Source organism: Danio rerio, chromosome 15, assembly GCF_052040795.2.
Source record: "Danio rerio strain M-AB ecotype USA chromosome 15, GRCz13ab, whole genome shotgun sequence".
NCBI classification, from domain to species: Eukaryota; Metazoa; Chordata; class Actinopteri; order Cypriniformes; family Danionidae; genus Danio; species Danio rerio.
The window spans coordinates 2,942,729-2,965,000 of NC_141035.1; the positions used below are offsets into that span (position 1 = coordinate 2,942,729).

Consider the following 22,272-nt stretch of genomic DNA (forward strand, 5'->3'; position numbering starts at 1 on the left):
TCACCAAAAGGTGCAGAGCGTCAGCCAGGGAGCCACCTATCAATGCGACTGCTGCGGTAAAAAATGCCTCTCCCGTATTGGTGTCTTCAGCCACCAACGACGCCGTCTCAGACAATCAGTCATGCCTCAAGAAAAGAGCTAGGATACGTCATCCATGGTCAACACTGACCGACGGAGGCCTACGAGTGTTGGGTTGTGGCTAGAATGATATCAGCTGTGTAAAACATATGCTGGTTAAGTTGGCGGTTCATTCCGCTGTGGTGACCACCGATTAATAAGGGGACTAAGCTAAAAAAAAAAAGGAATTAATAAACTTTCAAGCCTCCTGAGACCTTTGATTTGGGTCACTTCACTATTAATGGGTTTGACGACCCTTTTGCTTTTACAGCTGTTTATGTAATAATAAGCATATTATGATTATTGCTATTTTCAGGGCAACCTTTTATTAAACATTGCTAGAGATGTTAGGTATGGATTTAAAGGGATAGTTCACTCAAAACTGAAAATTCTTTTTCATTTCTTCACTGTTGTTTCAATTTAGTTTGAGTCTGTTAAACTCAAAAGAAGATATTTTGAAGAATGTTGTGCAGCAATAGCAGAAAAAACAAATACTCTGGAAGTCAATGATTACAGGTTTCCAACATTCTTCAAAACATCCTTTTTGTGTGTGTTCAACAGTTATAATATGTATTTGGGCTTGACAATATCTTTCATCACCGATTTTGCAATGCATGAATGTGTAATAGTCACATCACAGGATCATTAATGTCAAGTTGGGATTGTAATTGACAAGAAAAAAAGTTTAGAAAAAAGAAAGATCTTAATTATTGTTATTATTTTTAGAGCAACGTTTTACTCAAGGTTTTGTTAGGTATAGATTCAAAGAGATGGTTCACTCAAAAAATACAAATTCTGTCATCGTTTTCTCACCCTTGACTTGTTTCAAACCAGTTAGACGTAATTTTTTTGTTCTGTTAAACTCAAAAGAAGATATTTTGAAGAATGTTGTGCATCAACAGTAGGAAAAACAAATATTTCGGAAGTCAATGATTACAGGTTTCTGACATTCTTCAAACATCCTGATTTGTGTGTGTTCAACAGTTATAATGGTAAGTATTAGGGATGTGTAATATCTTTCAGCATTGATATTGCAATGTGTAAATGTGAAATAGTCACATCACAGGTTCTTAAATGTCGAGATGGGATTGTAATTAACCAGAAAACACAGTTCAGAACAAAGTAAGATCTTCATTATTGTTATTTTTCAGAGCAACCTTTCACTAAACGTCAAAATCTGAAAGCTGCTTTTAGTCTAGCTGAAATAAAACAAATAGAAGAAAAAATATTATCAGACATACGGTGAAAATTTCCTTGCTCTGTTAAACATCATTTGAGAAATATTTGAAAAAGAAAAATATATATTCACACAAGGGCAAATAATGCAGACTTTAACTGTATAAGTCAGTGTTATTCCAGCAAAAACTGCTCTCTTAACTCACTTGACAATGAGTAAAAATGAAGCGAGTTTTCCCTTAAAACTTGAAAATATGCCTTATTTTAAAGTGAAAGTAATTTAAGGGAAAAACCCATCTAATTTTGACTAATTATTTCTAAAAGCAAGTACAAAAATGTAGCTAGAGATGTTAGGTATGGATTTAAAGGGATAGTTCACTCAAAACTGAAAATAATTTTTCATTTCTTTACTCTTGTTTAAAACTAGTTTGAGTTTGTTAAACTCAAAAGAAGATACTTTGAAGAATGTTGTCCAGCAATAGTAGAAAAAACAAATACTCTGGAAGTCAATGATTACAGGTTTCCAACATTCTTCAAAACATCCTTTTTGTGTGTGTTCAACAGTTATAATATGTATTTGGGCTTGACAATATCTTTCATCACCGATTTTGCAATGCATGAATGTGTAATAGTCACATCACAGGTTCTTAAATGTCGAGTTGGGATTGTAATTGAAAAAAGTTTAGAAAAAAGAAAGATCTTAATTATTGTTATTATTTTTAGAGCAACATTTTACTCAAGGTTTTGTTAGGTATAGATTTAAAGAGATGGTTCACTCAAAAAATACAAATTCTGTCATCGTTTACTCACCCTTGACTTGTTTCAAACCAGTTAGTCGTAATTTTTTTGTTCTGTTAAACTCAAAAGAAGATATTTTGAAGAATGTTGTGCATCAACAGTAGGAAAAACAAATATTTCGGAAGTCAATGATTACAGGTTTCTGACATTCTTCAAACATCCTGATTTGTGTGTGTTCAACAGTTATAATGGTAAGTATTAGGGATGTGCAATATCTTTCAGCATTGATATTGCAATGTGTAAATGTGAAATAGTCACATCACAGGTTCTTAAATGTCGAGTTGGGATTGTAATTAACCAGAAAACACAGTTCAGAACAAAGTAAGATCTTCATTATTGTTATTTTTCAGAGCAACCTTTTATTAAACGTCAAAATTTGAAAGCTGCTTTTAGTCTAGCTGAAATAAAACAAATAGAAGAAAAAATATTATCAGACATACGGTGAAAATTTCCTTGCTCTGTTAAACATCATTTGAGAAATATTTGAAAAAAATATATATATATTCACACGAGGGCAAATAATGCAGACTTTAACTGTATAAGTCAGGGTTATTCCAGCAAAAACTGCTCTCTTAACTCACTTGACAATGAGTAAAAATGAGGCGAGTTTTCCCTTAAAACTTGAAAATATGCCTTATTTTAAAGTGAAAGTAATTTAAGGGAAAAACCCACCTAATTTTGACTAATTATTTCTAAAAGCAAGTACAATAATGTAGCTAGAGATGTTAGGTATGGATTTAAAGGGATAGTTCACTCAAAACTGAAAATAATTTTTCATTTCTTTACTCTTGTTTAAAACTAGTTTGAGTTTGTTAAACTCAAAAGAAGATACTTTGAAGAATGTTGTGCAGCAATAGCAGAAAAAACAAATACTCTGGAAGTCAATGATTACAGGTTTCCAACATTCTTCAAAACATCCTTTTTGTGTGTGTTCAACAGTTATAATATGTATTTGGGCTTGACAATATCTTTCATCACCGATTTTGCAATGCATGAATGTGAAATAGTCACATCACAGGATCATTAATGTCAAGTTGGGATTGTAATTGAAAAAAGTTTAGAAAAAAGAAAGATCTTAATTATTGTTATTATTTTTAGAGCAACATTTTACTCAAGGTTTTGTTAGGTATAGATTCAAAGAGATGGTTCACTCAAAAAATACAAATTCTGTCATCGTTTACTCACCCTTGACTTGTTTCAAACCAGTTAGACGTAATTTTTTTGTTCTGTTAAACTCAAAAGAAGATATTTTGAAGAATGTTGTGCATCAACAGTAGGAAAAACAAATATTTCGGAAGTCAATGATTACAGGTTTCTGACATTCTTCAAACATCCTGATTTGTGTGTGTTCAACAGTTATAATGGTAAGTATTAGGGATGTGTAATATCTTTCAGCATTGATATTGCAATGTGTAAATGTGAAATAGTCACATCACAGGTTCTTAAATGTCGAGATGGGATTGTAATTAACCAGAAAACACAGTTCAGAACAAAGTAAGATCTTCATTATTGTTATTTTTCTGAGCAACCTTTTATTAAACGTCAAAATTTGAAAGCTGCTTTTAGTCTAGCTGAAATAAAACAAATAGAAGAAAAAATATTATCAGACATACGGTGAAAATTTCCTTGCTCTGTTAAACATCATTTGAGAAATATTTGAAAAAGAAAAATATATATTCACACGAGGGCAAATAATGCAGACTTTAACTGTATAAGTCAGTGTTATTGCAGCAAAAACTGCTCTCTTAACTCACTTGACAATGAGTAAAAATGAAGCGAGTTTTCCCTTAAAACTTGAAAATATGCCTTATTTTAAAGTGAAAGTAATTTAAGGGAAAAACCCATCTAATTTTGACTAATTATTTCTAAAAGCAAGTACAAAAATGTAGCTAGAGATGTTAGGTATGGATTTAAAGGGATAGTTCACTCAAAACTGAAAATTATTTTTCATTTCTTTACTCTTGTTTAAAACTAGTTTGAGTGTGTTAAACTCAAAAGAAGATACTTTGAAGAATGTTGTGCAGCAATAGTAGAAAAAACAAATACTCTGGAAGTCAATGATTACAGGTTTCCAACATTCTTCAAAACATCCTTTTTGTGTGTGTTCAACAGTTATAATATGTATTAGGGCTTGACGATATCTTTCATCACCGATTTTGCAATGCATGAATGTGTAATAGTCACATCACAGGTTCTTAAATGTCGAGTTGGGATTGTAATTAACCAGAAAACACAATTCAGAACAAAGTAAGATCTTCATTATTGTTATTTTTCAGAGCAACCTTTCATTAAACAACAAAATTTGAAAACTGCTTTTATTCTAGCTGAAATAAAACAAATAAGACTTTCTCCAGAAGAAAAAATATTATCAGACATACGGTGAAAATTTCCTTCCTCTGTTAAACATCATTTGAGAAATATTTGAAAAAGAAAAATATATATTCACACGAGGGCAAATAATTCAGACTTTAACTGTATAAGTCAGTGTTATTGCAGCAAAAACTGCTCTCTTAACTCACTTGACAATGAGTAAAAATGAGGCGAGTTTTCCCTTAAAACTTGAAAATATGCCTTATTTTAAAGTGAAAGTAATTTAAGGGAAAAACCCATCTAATTTTGACTAATTATTTCTAAAAGCAAGTACAATAATGTAGCTAGAGATGTTAGGTATGGATTTAAAGGGATAGTTCACTCAAAACTGAAAATAATTTTTCATTTCTTCACTCTTGTTTAAAACTAGTTTGAGTCTGTTAAACTCAAAAGAAAATACTTTGAAGAATGTTGTCCAGCAATAGTAGAAAAAACAAATACTCTGGAAGTCAATGATTACAGGTTTCCAACATTCTTCAAAACATCCTTTTTGTGTGTGTTCAACAGTTATAATATGTATTTGGGCTTGACAATATCTTTCATCACCGATTTTGCAATGCATGAATGTGAAATAGTCACATCACAGGATCATTAATGTCAAGTTGGGATTGTAATTGAAAAAAGTTTAGAAAAAAGAAAGATCTTAATTATTGTTATTATTTTTAGAGCAACATTTTACTCAAGGTTTTGTTAGGTATAGATTCAAAGAGATGGTTCACTCAAAAAATACAAATTCTGTCATCGTTTTCTCACCCTTGACTTGTTTCAAACCAGTTAGTCGTAATTTTTTTGTTCTGTTAAACTCAAAAGAAGATATTTTGAAGAATGTTGTGCATCAACAGTAGGAAAAACAAATATTTCGGAAGTCAATGATTACAGGTTTCTGACATTCTTCAAACATCCTGATTTGTGTGTGTTCAACAGTTATAATGGTAAGTATTAGGGATGTGTAATATCTTTCAGCATTGATATTGCAATGTGTAAATGTGAAATAGTCACATCACAGGTTCTTAAATGTCGAGATGGGATTGTAATTAACCAGAAAACACAGTTCAGAACAAAGTAAGATCTTCATTATTGTTATTTTTCAGAGCAACCTTTCACTAAACGTCAAAATTTGAAAGCTGCTTTTAGTCTAGCTGAAATAAAACAAATAGAAGAAAAAATATTATCAGACATACGGTGAAAATTTCCTTGCTCTGTTAAACATCATTTGAGAAATATTTGAAAAAGAAAAATATATATTCACACAAGGGCAAATAATGCAGACTTTAACTGTATAAGTCAGTGTTATTGCAGCAAAAACTGCTCTCTTAACTCACTTGACAATGAGTAAAAATGAAGCGAGTTTTCCCTTAAAACTTGAAAATATACCTTTTTTTAAAGTGAAAGTAACTTGTTTAAGGGAAAAACCCATCTAATTTTGACTAATTATTTCTAAAAGCAAGTACAAAAATGTAGCTTCTCTCAAAAAAATGCTTCTTGATTTAAGAACTTTTAGATGTTTGAACTAGAAACCAGGCATAAACTCTGAGTAAGGCATTTTTTAGCAGTGTGTACTTTTTTTCTGTAAAATCATAGCCTCTTCTTTCACATCCCTTTTGGGAGCTTTAAGACAAACGCTAAGGAAAGAGCTGAATGCACGTTAATTACGCTTGCAGAAGTAACAACTCGACCGCAACAGTCCATGTGAGGAACTTGTGCTAGTGGCTGAGGAAAAAAAAATCAAAGCTCTTGCTTTTCTCACAGAGGAAGAGATTTTGCAGACAGCCCTTCCTGTCTCACTTTGTGGTCATTTGGGGTTAAAAGCAGTCATTTTAGCAGCACGTGTCTGTTAGTTATCTCGTGGACTTGCTGAGGCTGATGGTTAAAAACATTTCAAAATTAAACCATTATGTCATTTTCCTTGAGCTTAGTCACTTGATGCATCAGTGGTCGCCACAGCGGAATGAACCACCAACTCATCCAGCATATGTTTTACACAGTGGATGCCCTTCCAGCTGCAACTCAGTGCTGGGAAACACCCATACACACTCATTCACACACATACTCGTACACTACGACCAATTTAGCTTATTCAATTCACCTATAGCGCATGTGTTTGGACTGTGGGGGAAACCCGAGCACCCGCCAACTGACCCAGCCAGGACTCGAACCAGTGGCCTTCTTGCTGTGAGGCGACAGTGCTAACCACTGAGCCACCATTAAGTCATTATATTACTATAGCAAAGCTAATTAAAATAACACAAACTTTAGCCAAAGAACTCTTTAACTTCAACATTGATTTACAGTCAAATAGCAGTGTATCATCAAGATGGATGAGCTTTGGGTATTTCTATCAGGTTTATATGTTCAAAATGCAAGTTTTGGAGCACACTAGCTTATAGATGTTAAAACTAACACTCTGATGCTAACATCTTAACACTTTATTTTAATTTCAAGGGACCTTTAAAGGGAAAGTTCACATAAAAACGAAAATTCATTCACTATTTGCTCTTCCTCAAGTAACCACTAACCTCTAATATTAAAGGGCATATAGTTTACCCCTTTTTTATGATTTCATATTAATATTATGGTTGTTCTGAATGTGCCAGTTTAGGTTCAGTTCAACACACAGTTCAGATGTTTTTATTATAATGTGTTAAGTGTCATGTTGGGGGCGTGTACACAGCTCGCTGTTTTAGGGGCGTGTTGCTTCACATGAAAATTAGCTTCGGCTTCCCGCCCAACGTAACAAGGGGGCGGAGCCAAGAGCTCACCCGCTCTGCGTTTGCAACAAACAGGCAGACAGAGAGAAGCTAAGCTACATGAGAGGATCAGCATGTACGACTCGGAGACCAAGCAGAGAGTAGAAAATCATTTGTGTCTTTGTATAGTGATAATGTGGAGAATGTTGATCTTGTGTTGAGCCCATTGAGCCTTGCATCTATAAATAGAGCAAGGGTGTTCCTTTAGTGACTCACACGCTAAAAATGGCGAACGTGAAACAACAAACTAAGGATATGGTGACGCGCCTGTCAATCAATATTGGTGTGGCGGGGGGACCGCACTCCTACGTCAAGTTGCAGTCGCTCTGAAAACCACTCCTACTGGTCCACCGTTTTTATGTTGTTAAATTGAAAAAAAAAAGACCTGTGTGTGTGTATATCACCCCAATATGACGGTCTATACACTATACTTACACATGTCTGTCCAAACAGCTTGAAGTGTAGATTTTTCACCATAGGTGCCCTTTAAAAGGAAGTCACAGGTTTCCAGCTTTCTTCAAAGTATCTTATTTTGTTCAGTTTTGGTGAACTACCCCTTTCCCAGCTGAAAAATCCAGCTTTAACCAGCCTAGGATGGTTGGCTGGTTTTAGCTGGTCGACCAGCCTGGTTTTAAAGGGGTTTTGGACATTTCCAGCCTGGTCTTAGCTGGTCAGGCTGGGAGATGACAAGCTAGAGCTTGACCAGCCTAGCCAGGCTGGGAGCCCAGCCAAACCTAGCTATGTCCAGCTTAAATTTGGTCAAGTTTGGTTTTAGCTGGTTTGAGCTGGTCATTTTCCAGCCTGACCAGCTACAGCCAGGGTGGAAATGGCTGGACACCAGCCTGGAAATGGCCAAAACCCCTCTAAAACCAGGCTGGTCAACCAGCTAAAACCAGCCAGCCAGCCTAGCCAGGTTGGTAGCCCAGCCAAAACCAGCTATGTCCAGCTTAAACCAGGCTGGTCAAGCTGGTTTTAGCTGGATTTAGCAGGTCATTTTCCAGCCTGACCAGCTACAGCCAGGGTGGAAATGGCTGAAAACCAGCCTGGAAATGGCCAAAACCCCTCTAAAACCAGGCTGGTCAACCAGCTAAAACCAGCCAGCCAGCCTAGCCAGGTTGGTAGCCCAGCCAAAACCAGCTATGTCCAGCTTAAACCAGGCTGGTCAAGCTGGTTTTAGCTGGATTTAGCAGGTCATTTTCCAGCCTGACCAGCTACAGCCAGGGTGGAAATGGCTGAAAACCAGCCTGGAAATGGCCAAAACCCCTCTAAAACCAGGTTGGTCAACCAGCTAAAACCAGCCAGCCAGCCTAGGCTGGTTTAAGCTGGATTTTTCAGTAGGGTAATGAATAAATTTGACTTTTTTTGTCTTTCTTCAGTGAAATAACTTAAGTTTTAGCTAATGGAGATTTTAGCACAAACCAATCTTTTTTTTTTTTTTTTAGCTTTTTTGTTTTGTCTGTGTATGTTTTTAAACCCTTAAAGTGCAGGTAGCAGCTAATTTGCAATTTATAAATCACCATAGACAACAGTTTCAGTTAAAATTCTTTAAAATTCCATAGAAACAAAGAAACAAACAAATATCAAGAGAGTTAATTGACGACAGTTTTCATTTTTGGGTCAACTTTCCCTTAAACTGTCCTCAACTGGTATAAAATGGACGTATTAAAATGTGCGTAAAAAACGTTTAAATTAAAGCACATAAGTTATTCATTCAGTGTAAAATGTCATAAATGTTTACATGCACATATTATGATTTTATTATTCGATAGATGTTGGAAGTTGATATAAACAACACCCAAATGTAAAAAAAAAAAAAAAAAAAAACTGTATAATAAAACTGTATAAACTGAATAACCACTAACTTCTAATATTAAAAGGAAGTCACAGGTTTCCAGCTTACTTCAAAGTATCTTATTGTGTTCAGTTTTGGTGAACTACCCCTTTAAATAAGTTAATTTTACGTTTTTTGTCTTTCTTCAGTAAAATAACGTAAGTTTTATCTAATGGAGATTCGTTTTTAGCACAAACCAATCATTTTTTTCTTTTTTTGTTTTGTCTGTATATGTTTTTAAACCCTTAAAGTGCAGTTGGCCAATGATTTGCACTTTATAAAATCACTATAGACAACAGTTTTAGTTAAAAATCTTTAAAATTCAGTAGAAACAAACAAACAAACAAATATCAAGAGAGTTAATTGATGACAGTTTTCATTTTTGGGTCAACTGTCCCTTTAAACAGTCCTCAACAGCTATAAAATAGATTAAGCTAAAGTTGGTTTTATATTCACACATTCAGACTTTCTCCTCAATAATATAATTTAAGAAAAGTTAGCAAATTCTAAACAGTAAAATCATATATATATATATATATATATATATATATATATATATATATATATATATATATATATATATATATATATATACATTTGTTTGATCAATGACAAAAGTACAACATTGTTCAGTCGAATAAATAGTGCTAATGTTGTTTTCAAGTCATACTTGCATGCGATTTTGCACCGAATATCCAAAGTACCTCCATGGTAAACAATGCAGCGTGTCACAAGTTGTCACTGAACGAATGGGCGAATATAAAACCAACTTTACCTCAAACTACAGATTCACTGTTTACCAGACATGCTTTCAGACACGGTAAAGTTGGTTTTACATTCGTACATTCGTTCAGTGATAACTTGTGACATGGTACTTTGAATATTTCTGAGTGAAATCACATGTAACGTTAAATATGATTTAAAAACAACAGCACTATTTAGTTTGCATTATGATTTGCTTAATTAGAATTTACACAGAATTTTTTTTCTAAATTGTTATATTATATTATTATTCTATTATTAAGGAGAAAGTCCGAATGAAAACCAACTTTACCTCAACTTAAAATAGACTTATTCATATGTGCGAAACAAACGTTTAAATTAAAGTGCAAAAGTTATTGGTTCAGTCATGAAGTATGTTTACATGCACATATTATGAGATTATTATTCTATAGATGTTGGACGTTATTATAAATAACACCCAAATGTCAAAAAACATGAGAGCAATCTGAATTATTTACTCGCTGTTTTGCTGACGTAAAGTCACTGTTTCTGCTACCTCGCGGCTGCAAGTTACGCTATTCATATAATATTTCGAGCTGTTTTCACTCTGAAAACATGTTTTTATCCCAGTACGCAAACAAAAAATACTGCAAGAAAGCGAAATCTTACCTCCATCTCCAGACGGGTTTCTCCGCGCTGATCTTCACCTCGCTTTATGTTCCTTCAAGTCAGAAACACGCAGACTTGTGAACTGAAAACGCAAACGACGGAGTAAGACACACTATGAGGAGCTGACAGCGCAACCAAGCTGAGTAAAATCCGTAAAACCTGTCCACATCTCCTCAACGATGTCAAACCGAAGAGTTTTAAGTCACGGCAAACACACGGGCTGTGTCACAAAACACCCTGACTAGACAGTGATCAGGTTATAAAGCTTCAACTTCAAGGTATGGTAAAGCACGCGCACGTTCAGATGGGTTTTACGCATCACATGAGCAATCCTTACATAAAACCAATACTATAGTAATAACATGGAAAATATAATAGTAACTTTAACATGCTAAAACAAAGTGTATTGTGCATATATATATATATATATATATATATATATATATATATATATATATATATATATATATATATATATATATACACACACACACACACACACACATATATATATATATATATATATATATATATATATATATATATATATATATATATATATATATATATATATATATGTGTGTGTGTGTGTGTGTGTGTGTATATATACATAACTTTTTACACTTTTTGACAGGATACACTCTTGATATTTTCTATCCTTGAATATTTTATTCATTTCTCAGCCTGTATTTGTGCATATTGGTATTTTGGTGCATAAAACAAAACAGTTTAACAATTGCAAACTACTAAATTTCAACAAAAAGGAATATTTGTTACGTATCTTTTGGTTGCTCCTGTTTATTTATTATATCTATGCATCTTCTTCAGATTTTAACTGTGAATATATATATATATATATATATATATATATATATATATATATATATATATATATATATATATATATATATATATATATATATATATATATATATATACATACACCCATCGGCCACTTTATTAGGTACACCTGTCCAACTGCTTGTTAACGCAAATTTCTAATCAGACAATCACATGGCAGCAACTCGATGCATTTAGGCATGTAGACATGGTCAAGATGATCTGCTGCTGTTTAAAGCAAGCATCAGAAAGGTGATTTAAGTGACTTTAAATGTGGCATGGATGTTGGTGCCAGACGGGCTGGTCTGAGTATTTCAGAAACTGCTGATCTACTGGAATTTTCACACACAACCATCTCTAGGATTTACAGAGAATGATCTGAAAAAGAGAAAATATCCAGTGAGCGGCAGTTCTGTGGGCGCAAATGCCTTGTTGATGCCAGAGGTCAGAGGCGAATGGCCAGACTGGCTCCAGCTAAGTAAAGGTGCCAGTAAGTCAAATAAGCACTTGTTACAACCGAGGTCTGCAGAAGAGCATCTCTGAACACACAAAACGTCCAACCTTGAGGTCGGATGGGCTACCTGAGTATTGTTGCTGACCATGTCCATCCCTTTATGACCACAGTGTCTCCATCTTCTGATGGCTACTTCCAGCAGGATAACGCACCAAATTATAAAACGTGAATCATCTCACACTGGTTTCCTGAACATGACAATGAGTTCACTGCACACAAATGGCCTCCACAGTCACCAGATCTCAATCCAATAGAGCACCTTTGGGATGTGGTGGAACGGGAGATTGGCATCACGGATGTGCAGCTAACAATTATGCAGCAACTGTGTGATGCTATCATGTCAATATGAACCAAAATCTCTGAGGAATATTTCCAGTACCTTGTTGAATCTATGACACGAAGGATTAAGGCAGTTCTGAAGGCAAAAGGGGGTCCAACCCGGTACTAGTAAGATATACCTAATAAAGTGGCCGCTGCAAAAAAAGTATTATTCAGCTTTCTTTAAAATATGTCTGTGTGTGTGTGTGTGTGTGTGTTCAACAGAAGGAAGAAACTCAGACAGGTTTGAAACAAGTAAAGGGTGAGTATATGATATCAGAATATTTGGTTTTGTGTGAACTATCCCTTTACTATTATACAACTGTTAAAAAGATACCACAAGTCAAAAAAACCGGGCATTTTAAGATGTCTGTAGCTAATATCATGTTTATTTCTGAAACATTGCAACAACCTGAAAGCAGCTCATGTCTAGCATGTGACAGAGAGATATGAAGAGCCTCATTGTGTGAATGAGAGAGAGAAAAATCAACAAAGCAAAGCATGAAGAGGAAACTTGCAGATAAATTATTATGGTGAAGGAAAAGTCATGGTTTGGGGATACATTCAGTATAGGGGCGTATGAGAGATCTGCAGAGTGGATGGTAACACCAACAGCCTGAGGTATCAAGACATTTGTGCTGCCCATTACATTAAAAACCACAGGAGAGGGCAAATTCTCCAGCAGGATAGCGCTCCTTCTCATAATTCAGCCTCCACATCAAAGCTCCTGAAAGCAAAGAAGGTCAAGCTGCTCCAGGATTGGCCAGCCCAGTCACCAGACATGAACATTATTGAGCATGTCTGGGGTAAATTGAATGAGGTGGTGTTGAAGAGCAATCCAAAGACTCTTGATGAACTCTGCAAGTCCTGCAGGAACGCTTTCTTTGCCATTCCAGATGACTTTATTAATCAGTGATTTGAGTCATGTCAGAGATGTATGGATGCAGTCCTCCAAGCTCATGATGGAGTCAGACACAATATTCATTCTGTCTCCACTGCAGCAGGACTTTATATTCTATACTGGACATTATTTCTGGAGTCACATGCTCAACAGAATTGACTGTGATCGGCCGTGAAGGTCATCAGTTCAACAAACTCACTGCGGTTTACTGAGTGTGACCACAGATGCAAGAACACTGAAGCATTTTAGAGTCGCGCCTATCAGCTGATCCGTATATAAACTGACATGAGCTATGAGCAAAGAAATGATGGATCAACTTGTTTGTGCAACTCTAAAAATGCTCCAGTGTCCTTGTATCTGTGGTTACACTCAGTAAACAGTGGTGAGTTTGGTGAACTCATGACATTCACAGCAAATCACTTCTGTTGAGCATGTGAATACAATGGCCAATCAGCGATGTTTAAGAACAATCAACAGCACTCAAATGTTAATGTCAGTACTAATTGGTACCAAACTCAATACGTTTCTCAATACCCAGATAGCATTCCAATGTGGGCCACTTTAGGCAGTTGTGCGGCACTGGTGGTGTTCCTTCGGCCCAGACTAAATGAATGTGAGCCTGAAGTGGCCCACCTGTACAAGGGCAAAGGGGGGCTAAAGATTCAAATTCATATATGGGCCTTTTAAGGCAAAGATTTGGCACTTGTGGCAAAATGTAATCTGAATGTGAGCCCAATGTGGCCTATGTGGAAATGGTAAATTTGGCCCAAATGACAGAGGACAAATGATGGCCACGGGTGGCATAGTCATTTAAGGGTAATCTGGGTCTGAACCTAAAGTGGCTCACACGTGTAATTGCAAATGTGGCCCAGTTATCTTAAGACATATATGGCCCACTTTTGGCAAATATTTGGCACAGTAAGCTCTGGCCATTGCGGCTGTGAGCCTATAGTGGCCCAGAGAAGATATGGCAAATGTGGCCCAGTTATCTTAAAACATATGTGGGCCACTTTTGGCAAATATTCGAGAAGGGTCTGGATGCAGACCTGGTGCAGAGCTGCATCCAATGCTTTTTAATGAGCTCACCTAACCCCGCCCCTAACCCTACCCATCACAGTGACGTCACTCACTCCATTGAGTGCATTGTGTCTGACATTGCATCGGTGAGTGATGCAATCTCAGTTTGCATCATAAAGGCTGCATCCAGATACTTTTGGGAATATTCGACAGAGTAAGCTCTGGCTAATGTGGATTTGAGCCTCTAGTGGCCCAGAGAAGATATGGCAAATGTGGCCCAGTTCTACTAAAACAAATGTGGGCCGCTTTTGGCAAATATTCGGCACAGTTAGCTCTGGCTAATGTGGCTGTGAGCCTAAAGCGGCCCAGAGAAGATTTGGCAAATGTGGCCCAGTTATCTTAAGACATATGTGGACCACATTGACTAAAGTCACCATCATGGAGAAAAGTGTTCGCTTTAGTTGGGCTCATAGCCCTGAACCTCTTAATACACATTTTCTTTGGGCTGCTGTAATTTTTTAAGAACTTTGATTGAAAAGTTTGTTCATTACAGCAAACAAATGATGTGAGGCACAACCTGTGATGAATTAATATTATTCACTGATGTTTACCAATGTTTAATCTATTACTGGAAGTAATAGGCCAGATCTGGGGCAGAATATAAGCAAACTGTGGCCCAGAAAAGGGTCAGTTCTGGTTCATTTGGTTGAATTCTGGCTGATATGTGGTATTGCTTTGGCTTATTTGTGGCCCAGATCTGACAAACAGGAGCGGACCGCCCTACAGCCATCATTCCATTCAGTATGTGGTCCAGATGTAAGTGTCTGGTGTGGGCCGGATCTGGGCCAGAATAAAAGCAAAGTGTTGCCCAGAATAGGGTCAGTTCTGGTTCGTTTGGGTGAATTCTGGCTGATATGTGATATTGCTATGGCTTAATTGTGGCCCAGATCTGGAAAACAGCGGACCACCCAAGTGCCATCATTCCATATGGTATGTGGGCCGGATTTGAGCCACATGAATTTTGCTAGCTGGGTATGTTTCCCTAGAACCAATGTAATATTAGACACACTAACAAGGACACTTAAGAGCACAGCCTCTAGCTGGCCTCTATTATATACATTATAGCCACTGACTAGTATTCAACAATAGCCTCTTCTCCAGAATCAATTAATCACCAAGTGGTCATTTCAAATACAAGGTGACCCAAATCCAAAGTTCATTGTTTTTTTTTCTTGGCCAAGTAATGACACAGACATCTTCCTTCTCCTTTTTTACAGCCATATTTATAAAGGCACAGCTGAGTGAGCTCATGTCCTGTAGAGCCGCAGATTAGCTCAGGGCAAACAAGAGGCGGGTTAAAGGGGAACACAACAAGGCCGAGTCCTGATAATAGTGCTTTTGAAGGTGTTTGGATGAAAGCCACAGGGAAACCAAGGACATTTCCAACACACGGCTGTCTGATCATGGAGGAAATAACGTCTCTCATTGTGTGATCTTTCTTTTGGGATGCTTATATACTGATAGTTCAGTCATGATGTAGCTGGAGCTGATTGGTCAGCTTGTAATTGTGTTAATTGTTAGTATTTCATAATTTGTATGTGTATTCGTTTATGTTACTAATTTCTTTGTTTACGGTTGGCTTGAGTGGGAAGTCACATGATTCCCATTGATTGATTTAACCTGCGAGAGTTTGTATGCCAGAGGATAGTGAGATCTCAATGCAAGCACCTGTTAAATGCTTTTGCTTATTCTACAGCTGGTTATCAGGCCAACTTGGTAAACTAAAGTTGTTTTATATATTATTTGTTTATTTTGTTGTCCTTTTGATTGTTTTTGTGAAACATTTGGTTTGTGTATTTGTTTATCTTTTAGTTTTCACGGTGTTCGATAAAGAAAATCCATATAGACATCAGTATTTGGAAGCGTGGAGTGTTTCAATAACCGGCGGGTAGCTATACATGAGGTCTGGGGTCTCGTTTATAAATGTGGCGTACGCACAAAAAGGACGTGGAAACATTCGGAAGTCATATTAATTTGCTGCTTGTTCAAACTACTTATTTAAAATGAGCTGAATCAACATGTAATTAAATAGTTTTTGAGAAATCAATTGTGTTACGTTCAATTCACTTAAATTTGTTAAGTCGACTTAATCGATGTGTGTTGGGACAACATGAATGAAGTGCGTGAAACCATGCATTTTTTACAGTGAACTTCACATGCAAAAGTTGCCATTTATAAAATCGAACTTGACGGGAGAATGTGCGCAGATGTAAGCAAACTCTTCAGTAAACATATTTAACCACTTTAACTCATCATATTAGCCATAAAAAAAAAAAAAAAAATATATATATATATATATATATATATATATATATATATATATATATATATATATATATGTATATATATATATATATGTGTGTGTGTATGTGTATATATATATATATATATATATATATATATATATATATATATATATATATATATGTATATATATATGTATATATATATGTGTATATATATATATATATATATATATATATATATATATATATATATATATGTATATATATATGTATATATATATGTAAATATATATATTTGATCATGCTTTGTAATTTAATGTAAAATTCATGCTAGTAACAAACCATTAATCAAGACGTTTTACTCAGGAAACAACTAATTTGGTGCTTTTTAATAGTTAGTAAGGTATTAGTTGAGTTTAGGTTTGGTTATTGGGTAGGACTAGGAATGTAGAATGGGATCATACGTTATAATCAGGGCCAGACGGAATCCGCGGACGTTTTTTGCTTTTTCTGCGGAGAATTTTAGCAAAAATCTGGAGATTTCTGCGGAATTATTTTGGGAGTATCCAGCGGAGTATCATAACTAAAACCTTAATATATGAAATAAAAACTAATAAATTACTGAATAAAAACTGAATAAATTCAGATTTACACATATACTCAAGTAAATAAACAGAATTAATGATGGGCTAAAAATCTGCAGAAATCTGCGGAATTCTGTGGAAAATCTGTGGATTTCTGTGCGCGCAAATTTCGTGTGGGCCTAGTTATATGTGCTAATAAACAGTAAATAACAGAACAGACAATTTTTTTAAAACAAAGCAATAAAAAACATGTAATCAACAGAAATGTACATAATGCTTCACATTTCTAATGTAGCTACATAATACCTACCTACCCCTAAACAAAAACATTAATCATATACTGAATAAAATGATACTCTACTCTCTCCCAGTAGGTGGCTCCAACAGCACAAATAACAGCATTTCCTTGGTTACTGCCATTAGCCCCTTTCACACATTCATATGAAAGGTAAATCCTGCCAATTTCAAATAAATCAAATAAACATTGGAAATGAAAATGAAAATCAGATTAACAATTTCATTTTAAAACACTGTTCGCAAAATATCTGCCAAAATTGAAAACAAAATGAAATTATTTAATTTTCATTTTCACTTTGACAACACATCGTCCCTGTCAAATTGATAATTAAAATGAAGTTGACAATTTAACATTTAATTTTCACCCCATTTCCGCGTCAAGACTGCCAATGTTAAAATGGAAAGCCAAACTGAAAAATAAAATGCAAACACAATTTTTACAAAGCGTGTTATTAATGTTCACGCTATAATAGTGACACAATTCAAATGAAAATGTAAATTTAAGCTTTCCTTTTATTTATAGTAACTCACGCTGTCCCATCCATCAAAACCGTGCTTCTGCCCTTGGGCTCTGTCACAGTAAAAGCACTCGACGTCACTTGAATACGCCCCTCCCACTGATTAGCATAGGCTTTGCACACAGCTTGAAGTTGAAAATGAAATCGAAAATGAAAACTGAAATGAAAAAGTGTCAATAAAAGGAAATGTGTGGCTTCCCGGCCGCGAAAACATCATTATATGAGGACAAAAATGACATTTTCAGGCAAATTATAACTTATAAATACAGTATGTGACTCATTCAACATCATTTGGAGGTGTCAATGTCACTGAGCAACGTGTGTGAAACAATGAAAAGACTCATGCAGCCGCCTTTCCTTCTCTCCTGAACTTGAAAATATGATTGGCAGACTTGTAGAAATGCTGGATTAAGATGGTCTAGGTGGTCAAATCGAGATTGTGATCTTTTAACGATTAATTGTGCAGCTCTAATGTGTATATGTGATGTATATGTCCCTGCTGAAAAATCCAGCTTAAACCAGCCTTGACTGGTAGGCTGGTTTTAGAGGGGTTTTGGCCACTTCCAGGCTGGTCTCCAGCCATTTCCAGCCTGGTCTTAGCTGGTCAGGCTGGGAGATGACCAGCTAAAACCAGCTTGACCAGCCTAGCCAAGATGGTAGTCCAGCCAAAACCAGCTATATCCAGCTTAAACCAGGCTGGTCGAGCTGGTTTAAGCTGGATTTGGCTGGCCATTTTCCAGCCTGACCAGATAGGACCAGGCTGGAAATGGGTGGAAACCAGCCTGGAAATGGCCAAAACCCCTCTAAAACCAGGCTGGTCAACCAGCTAAAACCAGCCAACCAGCCTAGGCTGGTTTAAGCTGGATTTTTCAGAAGGGTGATCAAATGCCAAACTTTGCTGCAGAAAGAATCTGCCTTCAGGTACTCAACTCAACTACTTCGTAAATTTAAATACTTTAAACTCAATCAATAATCAAACTCCATACTTCTATATACTTTAAACTTTAAATAAACTCTTAATAGTTTAAAACCATCTTCACTTCTCCCATTTTTGTTCTTCAGCTGAAAATACGTCGCCACTAGTCGTCCTCCGTCATCATGGTCTCTTTCACACCGTTCAGCGTCTCCGTGATGTCATCGCGTGTGGAAATATGCCTCCGGTTGGTTCCTTGGTACCCGCGGGGCAGCAGGAAGAGACGTTTGACGGCGGAGCGGTATTTGTTGGACATCAGGTTGTAGAGGACTGGATTGACTGATGCGCTCAGGTAGAAGAGCACCATCGAGGCCACGTTGAAGTTCTGACTGAGCCGAGCGGAGTGATAGTCATCCACATGAGTGAAGAGGAAGCGGCCGATGTGGTACGGCAGCCAGCAGATGGCAAAGACTGATACCACAACAGCTGAGAGAGAGAGAGAAAGAGAGAGAGAGAGAGAGAGATGAGGTTAATAGAGGAATGAGGTTCGTCTCAAGTGTGCCGCAAGCCTACGTTTGAGTGAAGGTTTCGGCCGTTAGATCGCCCCCTGGGGGCTGGCTGCAGTACAAGTCATAAAGCCCGCCTCCTCCGTGTTAATGAAGGAGACTTGAGCCCAAATAAAAAAAAATATTACACTTGCAATAAAATGTCCCGAAAGATGGTTCTGGTCGATTAAGGCACTGGTTATTGTGCTGAAATAGGTGCAGATCTTCATTTTTGTAAACAGTTTGTTTTTAGCAGTAATTTAATGCTGGGCGTGTCATCGTGATTGACAGCTGTGATTGACAGTTTCTCAAAGCGTGGCGTCTGAGCTTCGGCAGGAGACTGAAGTAGACTGAAATGTTATTATTCGATTTCTGTGTTATTTTACCATGACAAAATGAGTTCAGCAGTAAACTATAGTTTCTGACATACATGATCCTGGTGGAACACTGTTTATTCGCTAAGTTCAGGGCTTTTTTCGGGCTTTATTAGTTTGCTGATACACGCCTAGCCACCCAGATAGCAAAACACAGTTCCGGCTAGATTCTCGCCTGCCGGAGACTTATCTCTTAGAGCTCAGACTGACTAACGTTACCTCTGCTGGACCTACTCCGGATGCCTGGACTCACTACCCAATACCAGCCCGAGTCAATCGAGCCAGATGTGGCGGCCGAGCGAGCAGGCGCTGCCGCATGCGAGCCGGAATCAGCCCGCGACGCCGCGAGTAAGTTATGCGCTGCGGCCCGGAGCTGGCACGATTGAATATAAAAAAGCCTCATATTTGTTAACGTTATTACATCCATTTGTGTTGATATGACAGCAAACGCATGCTGAGAAGTTCGGGGGCGTAGTTGATTTTACATAAAGCGTTTGATTGGAAGCTCGACTCTGCTCATTTTCGCGGCTCCTCCTCTGGCTCCATCAGACAATCCTTCTGCGCATGTCTGGCTCCAATTTCAGCAGTCTTTTGCGACAGTTTGTGCCCGTCAAGCAGGCGTTTTGCCCTCAAGGCGTTCAATGGGAAAAAGGGCTGTCGCGTCATCCATATTTTTTACAGTCATTGGTTCGTCTCTGTTCATGGTGGAACCAAAAAACATTGTCAAAATAGTTCATGCAGTCAAGCAGGTCATGTAAACCATAGATCTCAAACTGGATTCCTGGAGGGCGGCAACTCTGCACAGTTTTGACCCAACCCTAATCAAAAACAGCTGATTCAAATAATCAAGTTAATCAAAAGAGTCTCGAACACCTCAATTAGTTGCATTAGCTGTGTTTGATTAGGGTTGGAGCAAAACTGTAATCATATGACAATCCAATAACTTTTTTGTGTTCCAATGAACTCCAAAAATGGCTTTGTTCAGTTATATCTTCCCTACCAGGTTAGGGTACACACGCCATCCCACTTTAGTTCCTCCGACACTCCCCCCTAAACAGAGCTGGACACTTTTCTGACTTTTTCCAAAGTAGAGGTGTGAAAACACCCTGCTGAAACGAGGGGGTTTCATGGCCCTTTAAAAGTCTGATTTATTAACATTTGATTGAATCGTTTAATTTTAGTAGTTTTTCTGTACAAGTCTTTCACCCTAACCACACCCCCATCATCCTCCCTCTCTTTTTGGGTAAAGTCTAGATCGGATATGCGGCCGGCCGGAAGTGCGATATGCACATTAATAAAGCAGCATTTTTTTATAACACTGTATAACAATAATTAATATTTTTACAATACTGTGAGGGTTGGGTTTAGGGTTGGGGTGGGGGTAGGCGTTTAAAAAGAAATTTTATTGGGTTATTTAAAGGGCCATGAAACCCCCTCGTTTCAGCAGGGTGTTTTCACACCTCTACTTTGGAAAAAGTCAGAAAAGTGGGCGTGTCCAGCTCTGTTTAGGGGGGAGTGTCGGAGGAACTAAAGTGGGATGGTGTGGGAGTGTCTATTTGGGCATGCGCGAGTTTCAGTCAAAATACACACACATGAGAAAGTGATGGTGTTTAACCTACATGGGCATCTGTAGTTGAATGCCAGATTTTTGCCAGATTATTAAATGTTGGACTTTAACTGCAGTTTGACTCTTTCATTTAGGGAATTCATTCATGCCCCTCGCGACAAACGCGATATTTGATTCGAGGATCTGCTCTAAGCGTGTATTTTTCATGCAATGTTTGATACCGCACGGCGAATGAGAGAAAAAAAAGCTCCGCAATTCCCGGAAACTTAGATGCACACAGCAGGTAGCGTCAGAAAGCCGCGTGTGTTATTCCGGTCACTAAATGCGGTGCTAACAAGTTTGCACTCAGTGCAATAGTTAACTTAATTCGATATGAACAAACTGAATAAACAAAGAGCACTGGACGCTCACTTACCAAATCTGTAGAGACAGGACAATCACCAGCAACTAGAGCCGCGTCTTTATGAAGAGAAGACTACAAGCAAATCCGGATTTCAGCGTTTGCAGATGAGAACAGCTCTCAGGTAAACAATAATCCTCCTTAGACACGTAAGTTATTGTTGTCGAGCGTCGCGTACACTGTTAATCCACACGTGAGTCAGAGTTCTCACAGAGAGAAAATGAAAACGAAACTTAACTGCAGCAAACTATAAAAGCAACACTTCACGCTTGTTTTGCCAACACAACGTGGCGTCTCTGGTGTAAACAGTGACACTAATGAATATTAATGAAGTTGCAAAATAGAGCGCGCTGATTGGTTTGAACCAAGCCTTACTCATGCATTAATGCATCACACTGTAAGACGTAATAAGGCACACTCTGGCACAGACGTCCAGTCTGCACGCTGGAATACACGCTATTATGTCATGACCGTGACGCAGCTTCAAAAATTCGTTTCAAACAGGAAGTACGAATTTGCTTGAAATAACGCAAAAACAACCAATTTACACTTTTTAGTGAAATATAGGTGTCCTAATAGTGTTTTTAGCAGTGTGGGACACATATACGACTGTCAACAGCTCAAAACATGTGTTTTGGTGTTTCGTGACCCTTTAAAGATATCATAACTAATACTCGGTACAACAACTGTTTTTACATTACTGTGACGGTTGGGTTTAGGGTTGGGGTGGGGGTTTACGTTAATAAA

The 22,272-nt window shown here is 37.1% G+C and overlaps 2 protein-coding genes and 1 long non-coding RNA gene across 3 annotated transcripts in view; 1 reads left to right on the plus strand and 2 right to left on the minus strand.

Annotated features, from left to right (window-relative positions):
• Positions 1 to 10,510, minus strand: part of zgc:153184 — a 45,681-nt gene extending 35,171 nt beyond the window's left edge. The window contains 1 exon segment of the mRNA NM_001045369.1: positions 10,432 to 10,510. Coding sequence (NP_001038834.1) covers positions 10,432 to 10,437 — 6 coding nt within the window. The 5' untranslated portion in view covers positions 10,438 to 10,510.
• Positions 1 to 22,272, plus strand: part of LOC147833556 (uncharacterized) — a 486,957-nt gene that overhangs the window by 159,994 nt on the left and 304,691 nt on the right. The gene's annotated exons all lie outside the window — the stretch shown is intronic.
• The window catches only part of mlnr (motilin receptor), a 4,763-nt gene continuing 1,185 nt past the window's right edge, over positions 18,695 to 22,272 (minus strand). The window contains exon 2 of the mRNA XM_087283691.1: positions 18,695 to 19,125. Within this exon, the coding sequence (XP_087139817.1) occupies positions 18,806 to 19,125 (320 nt within the window). The 3' untranslated portion in view covers positions 18,695 to 18,805. The remainder of the gene's footprint in view (positions 19,126 to 22,272) is intronic.